The 13,805-nt window shown below is 52.7% G+C and overlaps 1 protein-coding gene across 14 annotated transcripts in view; it reads right to left on the reverse strand.

Moving 5' to 3' along the window:
- Nucleotides 1–18: 18 nt before the first annotated feature.
- Nucleotides 19–13,805, reverse strand: part of UBR4 (ubiquitin protein ligase E3 component n-recognin 4) — a 49,754-nt gene continuing 35,967 nt past the window's right edge. For 11 of the 14 annotated variants that reach the window (XM_069742017.1, XM_069742016.1, XM_069742010.1 and 8 more), the window contains 28 exons: nt 13,706–13,796; nt 13,187–13,271; nt 12,936–13,063; nt 12,712–12,841; nt 12,006–12,163; nt 11,700–11,809; nt 11,481–11,622; nt 10,890–10,971; nt 10,474–10,647; nt 10,185–10,306; nt 9,521–9,718; nt 9,339–9,419; nt 8,881–8,968; nt 8,669–8,796; nt 8,477–8,584; nt 8,138–8,257; nt 7,644–7,834; nt 7,257–7,430; nt 6,822–6,921; nt 6,205–6,426; nt 5,593–5,706; nt 5,310–5,452; nt 5,102–5,227; nt 4,816–5,010; nt 2,655–2,879; nt 1,830–1,920; nt 1,053–1,215; nt 19–700 (listed from right to left, as the gene is read on the reverse strand). In XM_069742017.1, coding sequence (XP_069598118.1) covers nt 636–700; nt 1,053–1,215; nt 1,830–1,920; nt 2,655–2,879; nt 4,816–5,010; nt 5,102–5,227; nt 5,310–5,452; nt 5,593–5,706; nt 6,205–6,426; nt 6,822–6,921; nt 7,257–7,430; nt 7,644–7,834; nt 8,138–8,257; nt 8,477–8,584; nt 8,669–8,796; nt 8,881–8,968; nt 9,339–9,419; nt 9,521–9,718; nt 10,185–10,306; nt 10,474–10,647; nt 10,890–10,971; nt 11,481–11,622; nt 11,700–11,809; nt 12,006–12,163; nt 12,712–12,841; nt 12,936–13,063; nt 13,187–13,271; nt 13,706–13,796 — 3,754 coding nt within the window. In that variant the 3' untranslated portion in view covers nt 19–635. The remainder of the gene's footprint in view (nt 701–1,052; nt 1,216–1,829; nt 1,921–2,654; nt 2,880–4,815; nt 5,011–5,101; nt 5,228–5,309; nt 5,453–5,592; nt 5,707–6,204; nt 6,427–6,821; nt 6,922–7,256; nt 7,431–7,643; nt 7,835–8,137; nt 8,258–8,476; nt 8,585–8,668; nt 8,797–8,880; nt 8,969–9,338; nt 9,420–9,520; nt 9,719–10,184; nt 10,307–10,473; nt 10,648–10,889; nt 10,972–11,480; nt 11,623–11,699; nt 11,810–12,005; nt 12,164–12,711; nt 12,842–12,935; nt 13,064–13,186; nt 13,272–13,705; nt 13,797–13,805) is intronic. The other 3 variants (XM_069742019.1, XM_069742018.1, XM_069742006.1) reach the window with 1 other exon arrangement.

The raw sequence follows: 13,805 nt of genomic DNA on the forward strand, positions 1-13,805 counted from the left end.
ATCAGTGCAGGCAAAACAGAAGATTTATGACGAGATTTTATTATTTTATCAAGCAGACAACGACTAGTTACATATTATATTGTTGGCCGAGGAGGTGATCTGCCCTGATCGAAGTGCCGAGCCTGCGCTCCAGCACGACACTGACTGACGCTCTCCGCCGGATTCAGATTGTCACAAGTGGAAATGATTGGGGTCTCCGCTGACACCCTTGGAGCTACACACGAGGCCGCCTTGTGGTTGTCACGTGATGGGAGACGCTGGGCTTTTTTCCGCATGCAGTTTTGTCTTTGGTGGGCTGTAAATTTCATGCATTCGGGGGGGGGAAGGGACGGTCCAGTTCCTCCTGAGATTTTCGTCGGCATTAGTGTCCCAAATCCACAAAAACGCACCCAAAACAAAAGGAAAAAAAAAAAACCCACACAAAAATAGCAGCCGATTCTAAAACTCAAGATATAAAAGTGTATATATATATATGACCAGAGAAATGTGCGGCAACGGCCGATGGTGACGGGATAAGCGCGCTTCAAGCCTTTCCCCTCCCTAGAAACACCAGAAATACAAGATGGAGGAAAACCACACATTACTGCAAGAGCCGGGGAGGAACGTGGAGCGCCCCCACACCAAGAGCTGAGGGGTCAGGGAACAGAGTTCAGGAGATCCTTCAGGAACTGCTCAGGGTCGTCGACTTCTGATAAAAGCCCTGAGAAAAAGGAAAAAACAAATTCAGAAGTAAAATTAAAAAGTTCCACAACTTTCTACTGTACTTTGTGGTTCAGCTCCTTAATATCCAGATGTCTAAAACTTATTATCTAATGCTCCTCGCAGCTGAGGGTTTGTTACATTGTATCCAGTCTAGACGATCCTCTGCTACACGAGCAGGACTGCGGACTGACACATTGTAACAAAGCATCAGGACAAGCGAGGTCTGCGCTGTGTATAGGTTTAGGATTGGCACCGCCGTACACTTCACTCTCAGGATAATTACAGCAAGCAGAGATCTTGGAAGTGGCGAGGACCACCATTAGGATTGGACACGGAGCGCAGTTACTCACCAGCGACGTCCATGAACTCGGAGAAGGACTCCACGGGCATGAACTCGTCTTGGAAGGTCTTCAGCGCCCGGTCTGCCGCCTCATAGATGGGCATGTCATTGAGCCGGATGTAATCTGCCAGGGAGTAGGACCAGCCGCCCTCCGTGTTACTGTTTGGTACCTTCTGCGAGACAAAAACGCAAGAGATGATGCAGCGAACCGCAGGACAATCCCTTTAAGAGTGGAAGATCCTCCCTGGAAGTTTCTTGGAGACGAAGCTTGTGACTTGTAATCGTGATGGATTATCCACTAATCAGTAAGTGCCCGACTCCGGACACCCTGGCCATTCAGATGAATGGAGGGGCCCTTTAATTGTCTACCTAAGGACAGCGCCCTACGGCTGCTTGTGGCTGTGCCAGGTACTGCAGATCCCTCCCGTTCACTACAGACACATTTTGAAAATATTTCACAAGATCTCCTGGGGCGAATGCTGTGGTGTGTGGAAATTACAGGGCAGCACTAAGACGAGCCCTCGGGGAGATGCTTTAAAGTCTTGAGATGTCTGGTAAGCTCAATGTCAGCAGGCAGCGTGCGAGCCGACCATAGTGTTTACAGTGGAGCTGATCCAAAACCATACGTACAGCACCAACATAAAGGGACACTACGTTCTGCTGGTCAGCAGCAAGGAGTCAGAGCCCCATCAGGTCTTCACCCCCTTTAAAGAAGCCGTCTGGGACAGGTGTCACTTAAAGGGGCTCTGTACATCCACATGTATGTGTCTGCGTCTTGTAGTGTTACCTTGAACATGTTGTAGATTAGGTCCACCAGGGCCCAGAAGAGGAGGCTGGAGCGATACACGGGGTACTCCTTCACCGATTTGTCTGTTAATCTATGGAGGGACAACAGAGAAAGTGACGCTGATCCTCCGGCTCTGATCAGCGGTGCCCATACATCTGCAAACTAATATGTTGCTCTACATGGCCTTTAACAAGCAGCATCCCGGCCCCCCAAACTGATATGTCCCAAATACATAATGGACGAGACCTACGGACAACTCCCGGAATCGTGCACTGCAGCCCAAGCGTCTAGCTGCTTTATTAATTGCAGAGAGTCATTAACAGTCACCTTCCCTGTCTGATGTGTGACTACAGAGCGAGACGTCGGCCCGGCACGGACTCGCCCAGTGCTGGAATCCCAGCCATGTCGCTGCTCCTGGGCCGGCCCGCGCTCCAGTATAACCACATTTCTCATGGGTGCCTGCTGCGGCCTCTGTGCAGCACTAACTCGGCCCTCGGGGACATGCCTCAGTCCTGAGACGTCATGTAAGCTCAATGTCAACAGGCAGCGTGCGAGCCGATCACAGGCAGGCGCCTCTTGTACACATATTACGCCATGCCCGGCTCTGGGGGTGAAGAGCCGCAGACAGTGGATGCACTGGACGCTGTGCTGTGACCTTGGTAGTGACTGCAACGTGCTCCGGGCATGGCCCCGATGATTGGCAGGTTACAGAGCCGTGCCCTACAGTCCAGAGCTGAGATCACAGCTTTAAAGTGCTGCTCTTCCATCAGCCCCCTAGGATCGGTGCAGTATCCGTGGTACATCCTGATGACCCCACTCCTGTACCTGTTTGCTCCGCTGGGTGGCACCGCCCGCACGTGGCTGATGACCAGCAGCCTGCGCAGCACTTCTATGCGGATGCTTTTCCACTTCTCTGTAGGAAGCAGGTGCAGCGCGAGCACCGTGAAGTAATGGGGCCCGTCCACCTCCAAGGCACTTTCCACCCACTTCTCTTTGGGCTGTTCTAGGAAATTCTGGACATTTTTCTCCTCGCGGGATATGGCCCGGGTTCTGAAACACCCAAGTAAACGACATGAAGTGGTTAATGAGCGGTGTCTGCAACTTCAGGGAATGGAAGATTCCGCTTTACACAAGATACTGGAAATTCTGCCTGCGAACACAGCTGAGGGTTTGCTACAAGGTGTTAGAGATTGTGTTATATCCTGGACTATCAACTTGCTGCATGCTCCCATATCCCCCAGCCAGCCCCGACATGGCACCTCACTGCACGCTCACACTATCCCCCTGCAAGCCCCAGTATGGCGCCTCACAGCACTCTCACACTATCCCCCTGCCAGCCTCAGTATGGTAATTTGCTGCACGCTCACCCTATACCCAAGCCAGCCCCAGTATGGCACCTCACAGCATGCTCACACTATCCCCCCGCAAGCCCCAGTATGGCACCTCACTGCACGCTCACACTATCCCCCTGCAAACCCCAGTATGGCAATTCGCAGCACGCTCACACTATCCCCCCTGCCAGCCTCAGTATGGCACCACGCTGCACGCTCACACTATCCCTCAGCCAGCCCCAGTATGGCACCTCACAGCACGCTCACACTATCCCCCCTGCCAGCCTCAGTATGGCACCACGCTGCACGCTCACACTATCCCCCTGCCAGCCTCAGTATGGCGCCTCACTGCATGGTTTTACTACCTCCCTACCAGCCCCAGTATGGCACCTCACTGCATGATTTTACTACCTCCCTCCTAGCCCCAGTATGGCGTCTCACTGCATGCTTTTACTACCTCCCTACCAGCCCCAGTATGGCACCTCACTGAACGGTTTTACTACCTCCCTACCAGCCCCGGCATGGCACCTCACTGCACGCTCACACTATCCCCCTGCCAGCCTCAGTATGGTGCCTCACTGCATGCTTTTACTACATCCCTACCAGCCCCAGTACGGCGCCTCACTGCATGCTTTCACTACCTCCCTACCAGCCCCAGTATGGCACCTCACTGAACGGTTTTACTACCTCCCTACCAGCCCCGGCATGGCACCTCACTGCACGCTCACACTATCCCCCTGCCAGCCTCAGTATGGTGCCTCACTGCATGCTTTCACTACCTCCCTACCAGCCCCAGTATGGCACCTCACTGCATGCTTTTACTACCTCCCTTCCAGCCCCAGTATGGCACCTCACTGCATGCTTTTACTACCTCCTTACCAGCTCCAGTATGGCACCTCACTGCATGCTTTTACTACCTCCTTACCAGCCCCAGTATAGCACCTCACTGCATGCTTTCACTACCTTCCTACCAGCCCCAGTATGGCGCCTCACTGCGTGCTTTTACTACCTCCCTACCAGCCCCAGTATGGCGCCTCACTGCGTGCTTTTACTACCTCCCTACCAGCCCCAGTATGGCACCTCACTGCATGCTTTTACTACCTCCCTACCAGCCCCAGTATGGCGCCTCACTGCGTGCTTTTACTACCTCCCTACCAGCCCCAGTATGGCACCTCACTGCATGCTTTTACTACCTCCCTACCAGCCCCAGTATGGCGCCTCACTGCATGCTTTTACTACCTCCCTACCAGCCCCAGTATGGCGCCTCACTACATGCTTTTACTACCTCCCTACCAGCCCCAGTATGGCACCTCACTACATGCTTTTACTACCTCCCTACCAGATCCAGTATGGCGCCTCACTACATGCTTTTACTACCTCCCTACCAGCCCCAGTATGGCACCTCACTGCATGCTTTTACTACCTCCCTACCAGCCCCAGTATGGCACCTCACTACATGCTTTTACTACCTCCTTACCAGCCCCAGTATGGCGCCTCACTGCATGCTTTTACTACCTCCCTACCAGCCCCAGTATGGTGCCTCACTGTATGCTTTTACTACCTCCCTACCAGCCCCAGTATGGCGCCTCGCTACTTCATTGTACCATTTCTCCACCAACCCCACATGGCGCTGCGTGTGCAGCTGGGATACGTACGTGTTCAGCACATACAGCACGGTGTGGATGATGTAGGGGATGAGATGGATGTTGCTCTCCCTTCCCCCTCCCCCGGTATCAGAACTGAATGATTGCTCGTTGGCAAATCTCAGGAACAGCAACTTCAGGTCGTGGATGTTGAGTTGGTAGGTGGGCTCCCGCTGCCCCGTACACTCCTGGAGGTAAGTATTGTGCCTGCGGGGGAGAAGGAGGTGCCGTTGTGCAGAGTTAGATTGTGTGGGGTCATCACTTGTTATCAGTGGCTGCAGACACGTGGATATCTCACCTCGCCAAACACGTGGCAAACGCAGACTCCGGCACGTGGGGGCCCCAGACAGGCAGCAGGCCGTTACACTTCGTATTGGCGTTCTGCAGAGCAGCGCTCTCCCATTCCTCCCGACCACGAGCTAATCTGCAGAGGGAGAACCCCAATATCCTTACATTCAGGACGACGTTCACCCCCATACCACCCCGTGACGGGAGGATGACGCTACCTCACTGCTGCCAGGTGACAGTCGTAGTGAACGATGTTGAAGTGGGAGACTGTGCTGTACCCCTGCTGCTTGCGGGGCTTATTCTCCGCTTCCTCCAGCGACACCCTCTTGGTAAACGTGTAGATTCCAAGCACTTTGGTTGGCTGAGAAAAAAAAAAAAAAAAAAAAAGATTTTCTGAATCTCAGATCGTAAAAGGGTTTCCTAGACAAGTCTTAAAGGGGCAGGGACAACCTCAGATCATGGGGCCCCACTAGGGCATGGACAGATGGCGGTCTCTAGTACCTGGAACTTGTACCCCTCTCTGCAGATGCAGCAGGTCAGTCCGGGCTCCTCGATCAGTTCTTCCATCTGCTTCAGAAGAGCCGTCTTCGTCACCACCTGACCCTTCTCATTGGTCTGGAGGAGAAAGGAACAATCTTATGTACAAGCATCGGAGCAGCATTCACTTCTCTGCAGAGCGGACATCCCCCAGCATTCCCTGCACTGAAGTTTCACATTCTGAAAGGCATTTAATGGGGCTGTTCACGCAAAGTGAAATCTTGGTGAAGAGCCTGCCGACTCAATGTAGGCCACAGCACCAGGAATCAGGAAACCTCCACTCATGTCCTGCTTTAAGTCACCTGACCGCTGCTACCGATCCAAGTTCGCAGCGGTCCAGCAGCTGAAAAAATGGTGATGTCTCCACTTTCTGTCCCTGTGCAGACCAAGGTTTTTGTTTTGCCTAGACAACCCCTTTAAGAAATACCCGCTCCTCCATTACAGGAGCTCCGTTACGCTGTCAGGGAAGCGGCCTGTCCACAGCCTTGCTGACTGTTTCCAATAAGGACCAGCAGGATTGTACATCAGCTATATGAAGGACGGACTGTGTGAATGGCACCCCCATCACCCGCTTACAGTCATGCCCAGGGTCCCCAGCGCCTTCTGCCTCATGGCCATGGCCATACGCTTCTTCTCGGCCCGAGTCTCCTTCCGGGCTGCGTCGATCTTCTTGTTGACGTCGGGGTGCTCTCGCAGGGCTTCTAGCAGGTTTTCTGCGAGGGTCCCGATCCCCTCGTCGCTGGACACCTGCTCCAGCTTGTGAAGGTTCGTGATGGAGTCTGTGCCGATGAGCGCCTGCTGGATAATGGAGAGGATGAGGAGTGAAAGGCGGACAGAAGACACAGAACCATCCGCTCCGGACATACTCTGTGCTGCGGAATACGTGACCCCCCACAAGATCAGCATATCCTACTCCTGAGATACTCTGTGCTGCTGAGGATCCCAGCCCTTTTATTACACAATTCGATCTATGATCCCCCTCGACTGCCGCTCTCCTGAAATCCTCTGTGCTGCTGTGCACTACATGCGGTGGTTTTTTGTTTGATCCTCTCCCTTTGTGAATGTTTGCAGACCGCTTTTTGCCTTGAGGGGATAACCCTCATCATCGGTACACTTATGGATGGATAATCCGGCAGTGGTGAGGATGGCCGGGCCGGACCCTGCGTGCAGTCGTGGAGGGTCGGAGTTCTCACCTGTGTGGGGAGATGCTGTGTGGCCAATCCTCTTAGTAACCGCAAAATAAAGGGAAGAGCGGGCCGCGAGAGGAACTTCTTCCAGATATCCGCGTCCAAGCTGCGGGGAAGCACAGGGGTGAAGAGACTTCAGCGAGAACCCAACAATGCACACGGACCAAAACCCTCTCTCCTTTACAACATCCTGGATGTCCCACAGCTGAGGGATCGTTACAATGTATTCACCGGTAAGATGAACCGTCTGCCTGATACAATGTATCAAATCAATGGATGACTAACTGGACACATTGCAGCAAACCTTCAGCTGCGGGAAGTTTTCGGTCTCTCCTAAAACAAGACTGTGGAGTCCTGTCTGAACGCAGGACTGGGACCCCCATGTTTATGAGAAGGGGCTGAGATGTCTGTGGCTGATCGGAGGGAGGATGGGGGTCTTACTTCTTGGCACTGGGGATGTGTTTCTTCATGTAGTCCAGGGCGTTCTGCGTGATCCCCTTCTGCAGGATGAGGTCCTTCAGCTGGTGGCCATTGCTGTTATTCTTAATGCCGGCGGCGATCTTACAGAAACAGTCCAGGAACACCTTGTCATCGGTGCAATGCTCGTCGTCATACCTGGAAGAGAGGACGGGGTTACTCCCAGCACTGGGGGTCGCATCTAATGTGGGAAAAGACTGCACAAGGCTGATAACAGAGAACACTAGACTGTACATATTCAGATGTCAGAGAAAGTAAAACTTTAGATTTTTTTTTTTAGAGGACAATTTTGCAGGATGAGCCCCCCCCCCGCCCCATAAGTGAGGACGGGGTCCAGTCATCGAGGCTTACTTCTCAAAAGTGCAGTACGGCTTGAAGCGATCCACCAGGATCTGCATCTTCTCCATCTCTCCAAACGACAGGTATGGGATGATGCGCAGCAGGCCCTGCAGCACGCTGGGGTTGGAGCGGACGAACGTGCTGTTGATCTGATCGAGGAGCATGACCAGCTGGTCCTTATCCCCGGTCAGTAGAAGGTTCCCCTGCAGAGAAGATGGAGGACATAACATTACACCTGCTACAGAATAGGGCAAGTGCTCCCATCACTGCCGTCATACACCCCCTGCACCACAAGAGGGCGACGAGGCTGCCGCAGACCTCCACAGTGTCAGTGATGGCAGTGCCCCCTAGTGGCTCCACACCAGCACTACAAGGAGATCAACCTCATCTTTAGCTTGGATTTTAGCAGTTCCTTCCCACAATGGATCAGACCGATGGTATATCCCAACAAAGGCAAGAAACGGGGGTAAGAATTAATTGTGGGGGGCTACACTGTGCGGCGTCACCTTGTCCTCGCTTAGCGGCTCAGCATTGGACTCGTCCAGGATGATCTCCATGATACTCAGGACCTGCTCGGCTACAGCGGCCCCGCCACTATCTTTGCTCTCCTGTTCTGCCACCAGCGCCTGAAGAAGAGACCAGATATAAGACCCCACAAACAAGAAGGCGGTGGGCCGAGCAATGGTTCAGCTGCTCATTCAGCTCTCTCCATGCACAGGAGTGCACGATCCTTTTCCTCCGACAGGAGAGGTCCGCGGACCCCCATACACAGAGGTCTGCCAAGCGCCTCAATATCAGGATTGGCAGACAGTCTCATGTATTGGGGGGCTATACTCTGGACTTACCAGGTTCAGGGTCCCCAGCATCACATTCAGAGTGTTCATTTCGGGCTTCACCAGCTGCTGACGATTCACCTTCACCTTGACGCAGTAGCTGAAAAGCTTTAGAAGAACCTGCAGAGGACGACAACAAGTGTAACTGGCAGCCCCATGTAAATAACGACAAGCGCCAGATCAAATCCAATGGCTCCGACTCACCGTAAGGAGATGGCGTCCCTGCTTGAAGTCCTTGATACCGGCCAGACGATTCAGCATGCACTCCAGTCCTCCGCACTGCGCCATCACCCCCGCCATCTTGTACACTTCCTCCTCATCCTCTTCCTCATCTAATAAATGCACAAGAAATAACAGTGGGCAAAACGCTAACTGCTGTATAAACCCTTCCCTAACCGTCCCCCTATAAGGGTCACCTGTGGTGGAGTCCAAAGACTCAATGAATTCTTCTGTTGCGTCCCCCAGAAGACCCCTCATTCTGTAAATTATTCTCATTGGTTCCCCCTGAAATTAGAGCACACAATACATAAGTCTGTGTCTGCCAGGGCATGCTGGGAGTTGTAGTTTTGCTACAGATGGAAAGCGGGAGGCCGAGGAGGGATATAAAAAAATAAAATCCACAGAAACTTGCTCCAGGATGAAAGGTGCAGCAGAGCAAGTGATAACGGGGTCCGTCGAGAGCCCTTTTAAACAGGCCGTGCGCTATTACAGCTCAACCCCATGTTCTGCAATGGAGCTCAGCTGCAATTCCAGACAAAGATCCCAGCAAAAGTGGACGACTAATAAGACGCAAAATAAAAAAATCGTAGGGTTTAAGGACTGTAACAAAACCTAACAACGTCCTGTTCTAATGAACGAGGAGAACGAGCCGCACCTCATTAGTCGGGCACCACACCTTCTTGTACACCTCGGCCACCGGCAGGTCCAGGCTGATTATCTTGTTATTAACCAGAAGCTGGAAAGACACGCAGTCATTAATAACGATACTGCCGAACACTCCTACTCCCGCCACTCCGGATCTCCGACAATCTACATATAATACCGCCGACGTCTCACCTCCATGCCGCTGTCGTCCTCCAGCAGGGCCACGAGGTCGCAGTCCTGGCAGATCTTGTTCTTGATGTCTCTCATGAGGGGGCCGATTCCTGGCTCGTTGCTGCTGTACGGGTTTCCAGGCATTCGGCCCTGGAGGAAGTCTTCTTGCTGGGGGTCTTTTTCGAGGGTCACAAAGAACTCGGTGACTTCATTCTCCTCCTGAAGAAAAGACAATTTATGATAACTACACGTACGATGAGACGCTGTTATAACACTCAGGAGCAAAAAAATAACGGCAGGGCCGGGACTTCACTTATACTTTTGACCCACGAGCGCCGCTCCAGCACCACTGACAATACATGAGCAGCCCACCTAAATCTGTGGGACAGAGAACTCGGAGAAATTCACAGACCCTGGACTGAACCTGTACCTAAGTAACTCTTACTGGAAGGGAACGCACAGGCGACCATGTAACTGCTGCCACATTGGTAATCTGTCGCTAAGCCCCGGGAGCACAGCCTCTTACGTGCCGGCATCCCTGATCCCCCTTTGATCACCTGGCCTGGCGTGACATCGCCACACGACGTTGTGCCAATCCGGCTAATTATAAGAAAAGCTGCGAATGCTGGGAACTAGGAGGCTCTCATTTCAGCGGACATATTACCAACTAGCTACCGCCACTCACCGGGTATATGATGCTGCAGAGCCGCTCAAATATAAACACAGGCGTTCGGTAATCGTCCAGACTGTACCGCTTGGCTGTCTCGATGCACACCGCCATGAAGGCCTTGGTTTCTGACTCCGTTCCTGTGGAAAGAACAAGTTGCTTTAGGTAAATGTGGACGATGTACCCGAACATCCACAGAGGCGTCATACTGAGAAAATGGCGACATCTACAGGCGTCAAATAATGAACCTGCAAAACCATCAGTCACAAAGATGTCCAAGCGGACACAGGATAAGAGGAGCGGTTACCAGTGGTCATGTCCTCCAGCATCTCCAGTAACATGTCCTGGGTCTCATCTATCAGCTTGGTTCTCTGCACTACCAGCTTTCGGAGGCAGAGGTAACCATTGAGGACGGTGCCCACCAGGCGGCTCTTGAAGTGACGCTTGATCGATTCCACCTCCACGAAGGAAGAGAGGAGACCTGAGGATTGGGAGACAGGAGGGGTCACATATCAGATGATATCATTACATACAAGGGCACTGGTTGTACTGGGATGAAGCTGGACGGCTGCAGAGATCAGCGACGAACAGATCCCAGCCCTGTAAATCAGCCGGTCACTCTGTAAAGATCCTGTAGCAGCCGCTCGCAGGACACGGGCAGTATAAAACCACGGCGCCGTCCTCTGGATATAGAGATGGTGGCCGGGTGAGACAGGGTCGTACCTGTCAGGCTCTTCAGAGCGTAGCCCTGCTGCAGATCTGTGCTGAGAGTCGCCTCTTCTAACGCCAGCAGACGGGCGATTTCCTAAAGGAGATTCAACACAATCGTCAGAATCCTCGACATCTCCACGTCAAGGGAGAACTTCTAAAAAGGCTGAAAGTGAAGGACTGAAAACAAATTTGTTGTTTCTGTCTCAGGGAGTCGTCCACTACCTGCACAAGTCTGAAGTAACGCCCCATAGAAAATAAAACGCTCACACTCCCCTCCCGGTCAGCGATTTCAATGACAGCATCGCTTGTCACTCGCGTGACATCCTGTAAAAGCGGTTAAGGCGCTCGCACTTCCCTTGGTCAAAGCTCTGACATCCGGTGGAAGTGAGATCGCTGCAGCCCATCAGCTGCCATTGACTGGCTGCAGCACTCACTGACTAAGTCATGCGAGCACCGGCAGACCCAGTGTAGATATAGCTGGGATGGAAGGAATGTGTAAGGATTATTTTATTCTATGGGGCACTACTGCATATAACTAGCGGCTGTCCAGATAGCAGGGATGTCTCCCGCAACATTGCACTTTGGCCGGGCTGGATCTGTTACCTTTGTGATGAGATTTCCAACATAAGGTAGCACGCCCCGTGCTGCCAGGTAGATCTTCCAGTGAGCGGGCTTGATGAGCTTCTGATACAAGGCGAGGTACTCCGCCGCACACTCCCCAGCAACACTCAGCTCATCCAAATAGCTGCGAGAAGGAAACCGCACGTCAGGTCGGTCACCCCTCAGATAGGACACCCCGAGGGTAAAGCCCATAACACCCACCTGGTGAGAAGATCCAGGACCTGCTGCTTGCGGCTGGGAATGGTGGCCAACGCCTCAACGATGGTGCACGCTGCCTGGCGAGCGGCTTGTGTGGCCGGGGTGAACAACACCTGCGAGTGGAAAGCCAGAGGCTGAAGACCATATACTGACAGGTGCAATTCAAAGTGATGGCAAGGGTGTGAGCGCGTCCCCTCGCCTGCCGTGGTGCGGCCCCTCGCCTGCCGTGGTGCGGCCCCTCGCCTGCCGTGGTGCGGCCCCTCGCCTGCCGTGGGGCGGCCCCTCGCCTGCCGTGGTGCGGCCCCTCACCTGTCGCAGCCAGTTGTTATGTCCCAGTTTCAGATCCAGTGGCGTCGTCCTCTTGCCTTTCTTGCTCATGAATTGCTTCCATTTCCATACGTACTTCTCTTGCAGGTACATTTGCCGGAGCTCGGCTTTGCTTGGCGAGTTCCCACTGTTATCTATACCTAAGGTTAAAAGAACGGGAAAGAAGAGGCGAAAAATAAAAAAAAGTGAAAAATTAAAATCAATGATCAGTAAACTGCTCCACACTTTAACCCCTTCATCACATTGTGATTTTCTGTTTTTTTGCGCCGAGCCCCCAACAAACGCTGGGAAACAACCTTGGATATACCTGTAAGTCCAAGGTCGTGAAGGGGTTAACCGCTGCAGGAATTCTGCCTTTTAGAAGCAGGAGTCTTACAGACGCTTAGTGCAGTGACCTATATATATCTGTGCGCCATATTTAATACAGCATGCAGCCAAGGTTTGTAATTTGCAGGTTTACTTCTGAGCAGTTTCCAAACTCGTGACAAATTCGGAAAACCCCTGTGCTGGACACAGCAAAAAAAAACTGCATCTAAATCCTCCTGTGGTACATGTGCACACAGGCGTGAAGTAAAAAGCTGCAATTTCATGATTTTGTAACACCAAATCCATTGTAGATTTTACACTTTTACGCTGTGGATTCTGCAGCGGGCGCGCTGCGTGTGAATCCGGCCGCACAGCGTCTCACCTCGGGCCGGCAGACACTTCTTCCAGGCCTCGTACGATGCCTTGTGATCCCTCTTTAGCCAGAGCTGCGCCTGAGCGTGGATTTCGTTGCTGTACGGTTTCACTGTGGTTAATCCCTCCATGGGAACATCCTGAAGCAAAGACACAAAGAAAGCGGAGATCATTATATGTGTCTGCAGAGCCTCCGCTAGGAGGAGCGGAGACGTGCGCAGGAGTCGGACTCGCCTTGTTCTTCTTGCTGGTCGGCGTCGGGGGCTTAATGAGCTTCTGCAAGATTCTCAGGCACATTAAGGTGATGTTCTCCACCACCACCGGGGTCTTGATGTTCACAGCCATCAGGAAGAGACTGAGCGCTGCAAGAAACACAGCCGGGTGACAATACGTAGAAGATCGCATGTCGCAGAGGACTTCACTGCATCTTTCCAAAACTTCTGCATGAATGTGGCGGCAACCAAACACCCGGTGTAGTTACGTACCGCAGCGCAGGCGCAGCTCCCAGCAGTTGTCCTCCTTGGATATTGAGTCGGTGAGCAGCAGCATCTCATACTGCAGACTGCTGGCCTGGAAGAGATTTATATCATTGGAAACCATCACAAGAAGGCTGTAGACGTTTGACAACTCCACTAATATGTCAGATTACAACAGCCGAATTTAGTAGATTAAATAATCTGGAGGATGAAATATCTCAATGTGAATCTACAAAGTTACTACCAGGTGAGATGTAATAATGTAGATTAAATTTATCTTTGATAAAACACATCCTCTGTATTGGAGCAGAAACTCGGACATTCATTATTCTCTGCATGGTGCCGGGAAGTGGCGCACCCACCCAGACCACGGAGAGTGGAGCACCCACCCGGACCACGGAGAGTGGAGCACCCACCCGGACCACGGAGCGTGGAGCACCCACCCGGACCACGGAGCGTGGAGCACCCACCCGGACCACGGAGCGTGGAGCACCCACCCGGACCACGGTTCAGATACATCAGACTTACCAAGTCAGGATTTGCCCAGTGCCCTTTAAGGGCCGTAGACACTTTCCCAATAATTAGGTCGTTCATTTGCTGAGTGGCTTCTGGATTGTCCCTGGATAAT

Source organism: Ranitomeya imitator, chromosome 10, assembly GCF_032444005.1.
Source record: "Ranitomeya imitator isolate aRanImi1 chromosome 10, aRanImi1.pri, whole genome shotgun sequence".
Lineage (NCBI taxonomy): Eukaryota > Metazoa > Chordata > Amphibia > Anura > Dendrobatidae > Ranitomeya > Ranitomeya imitator.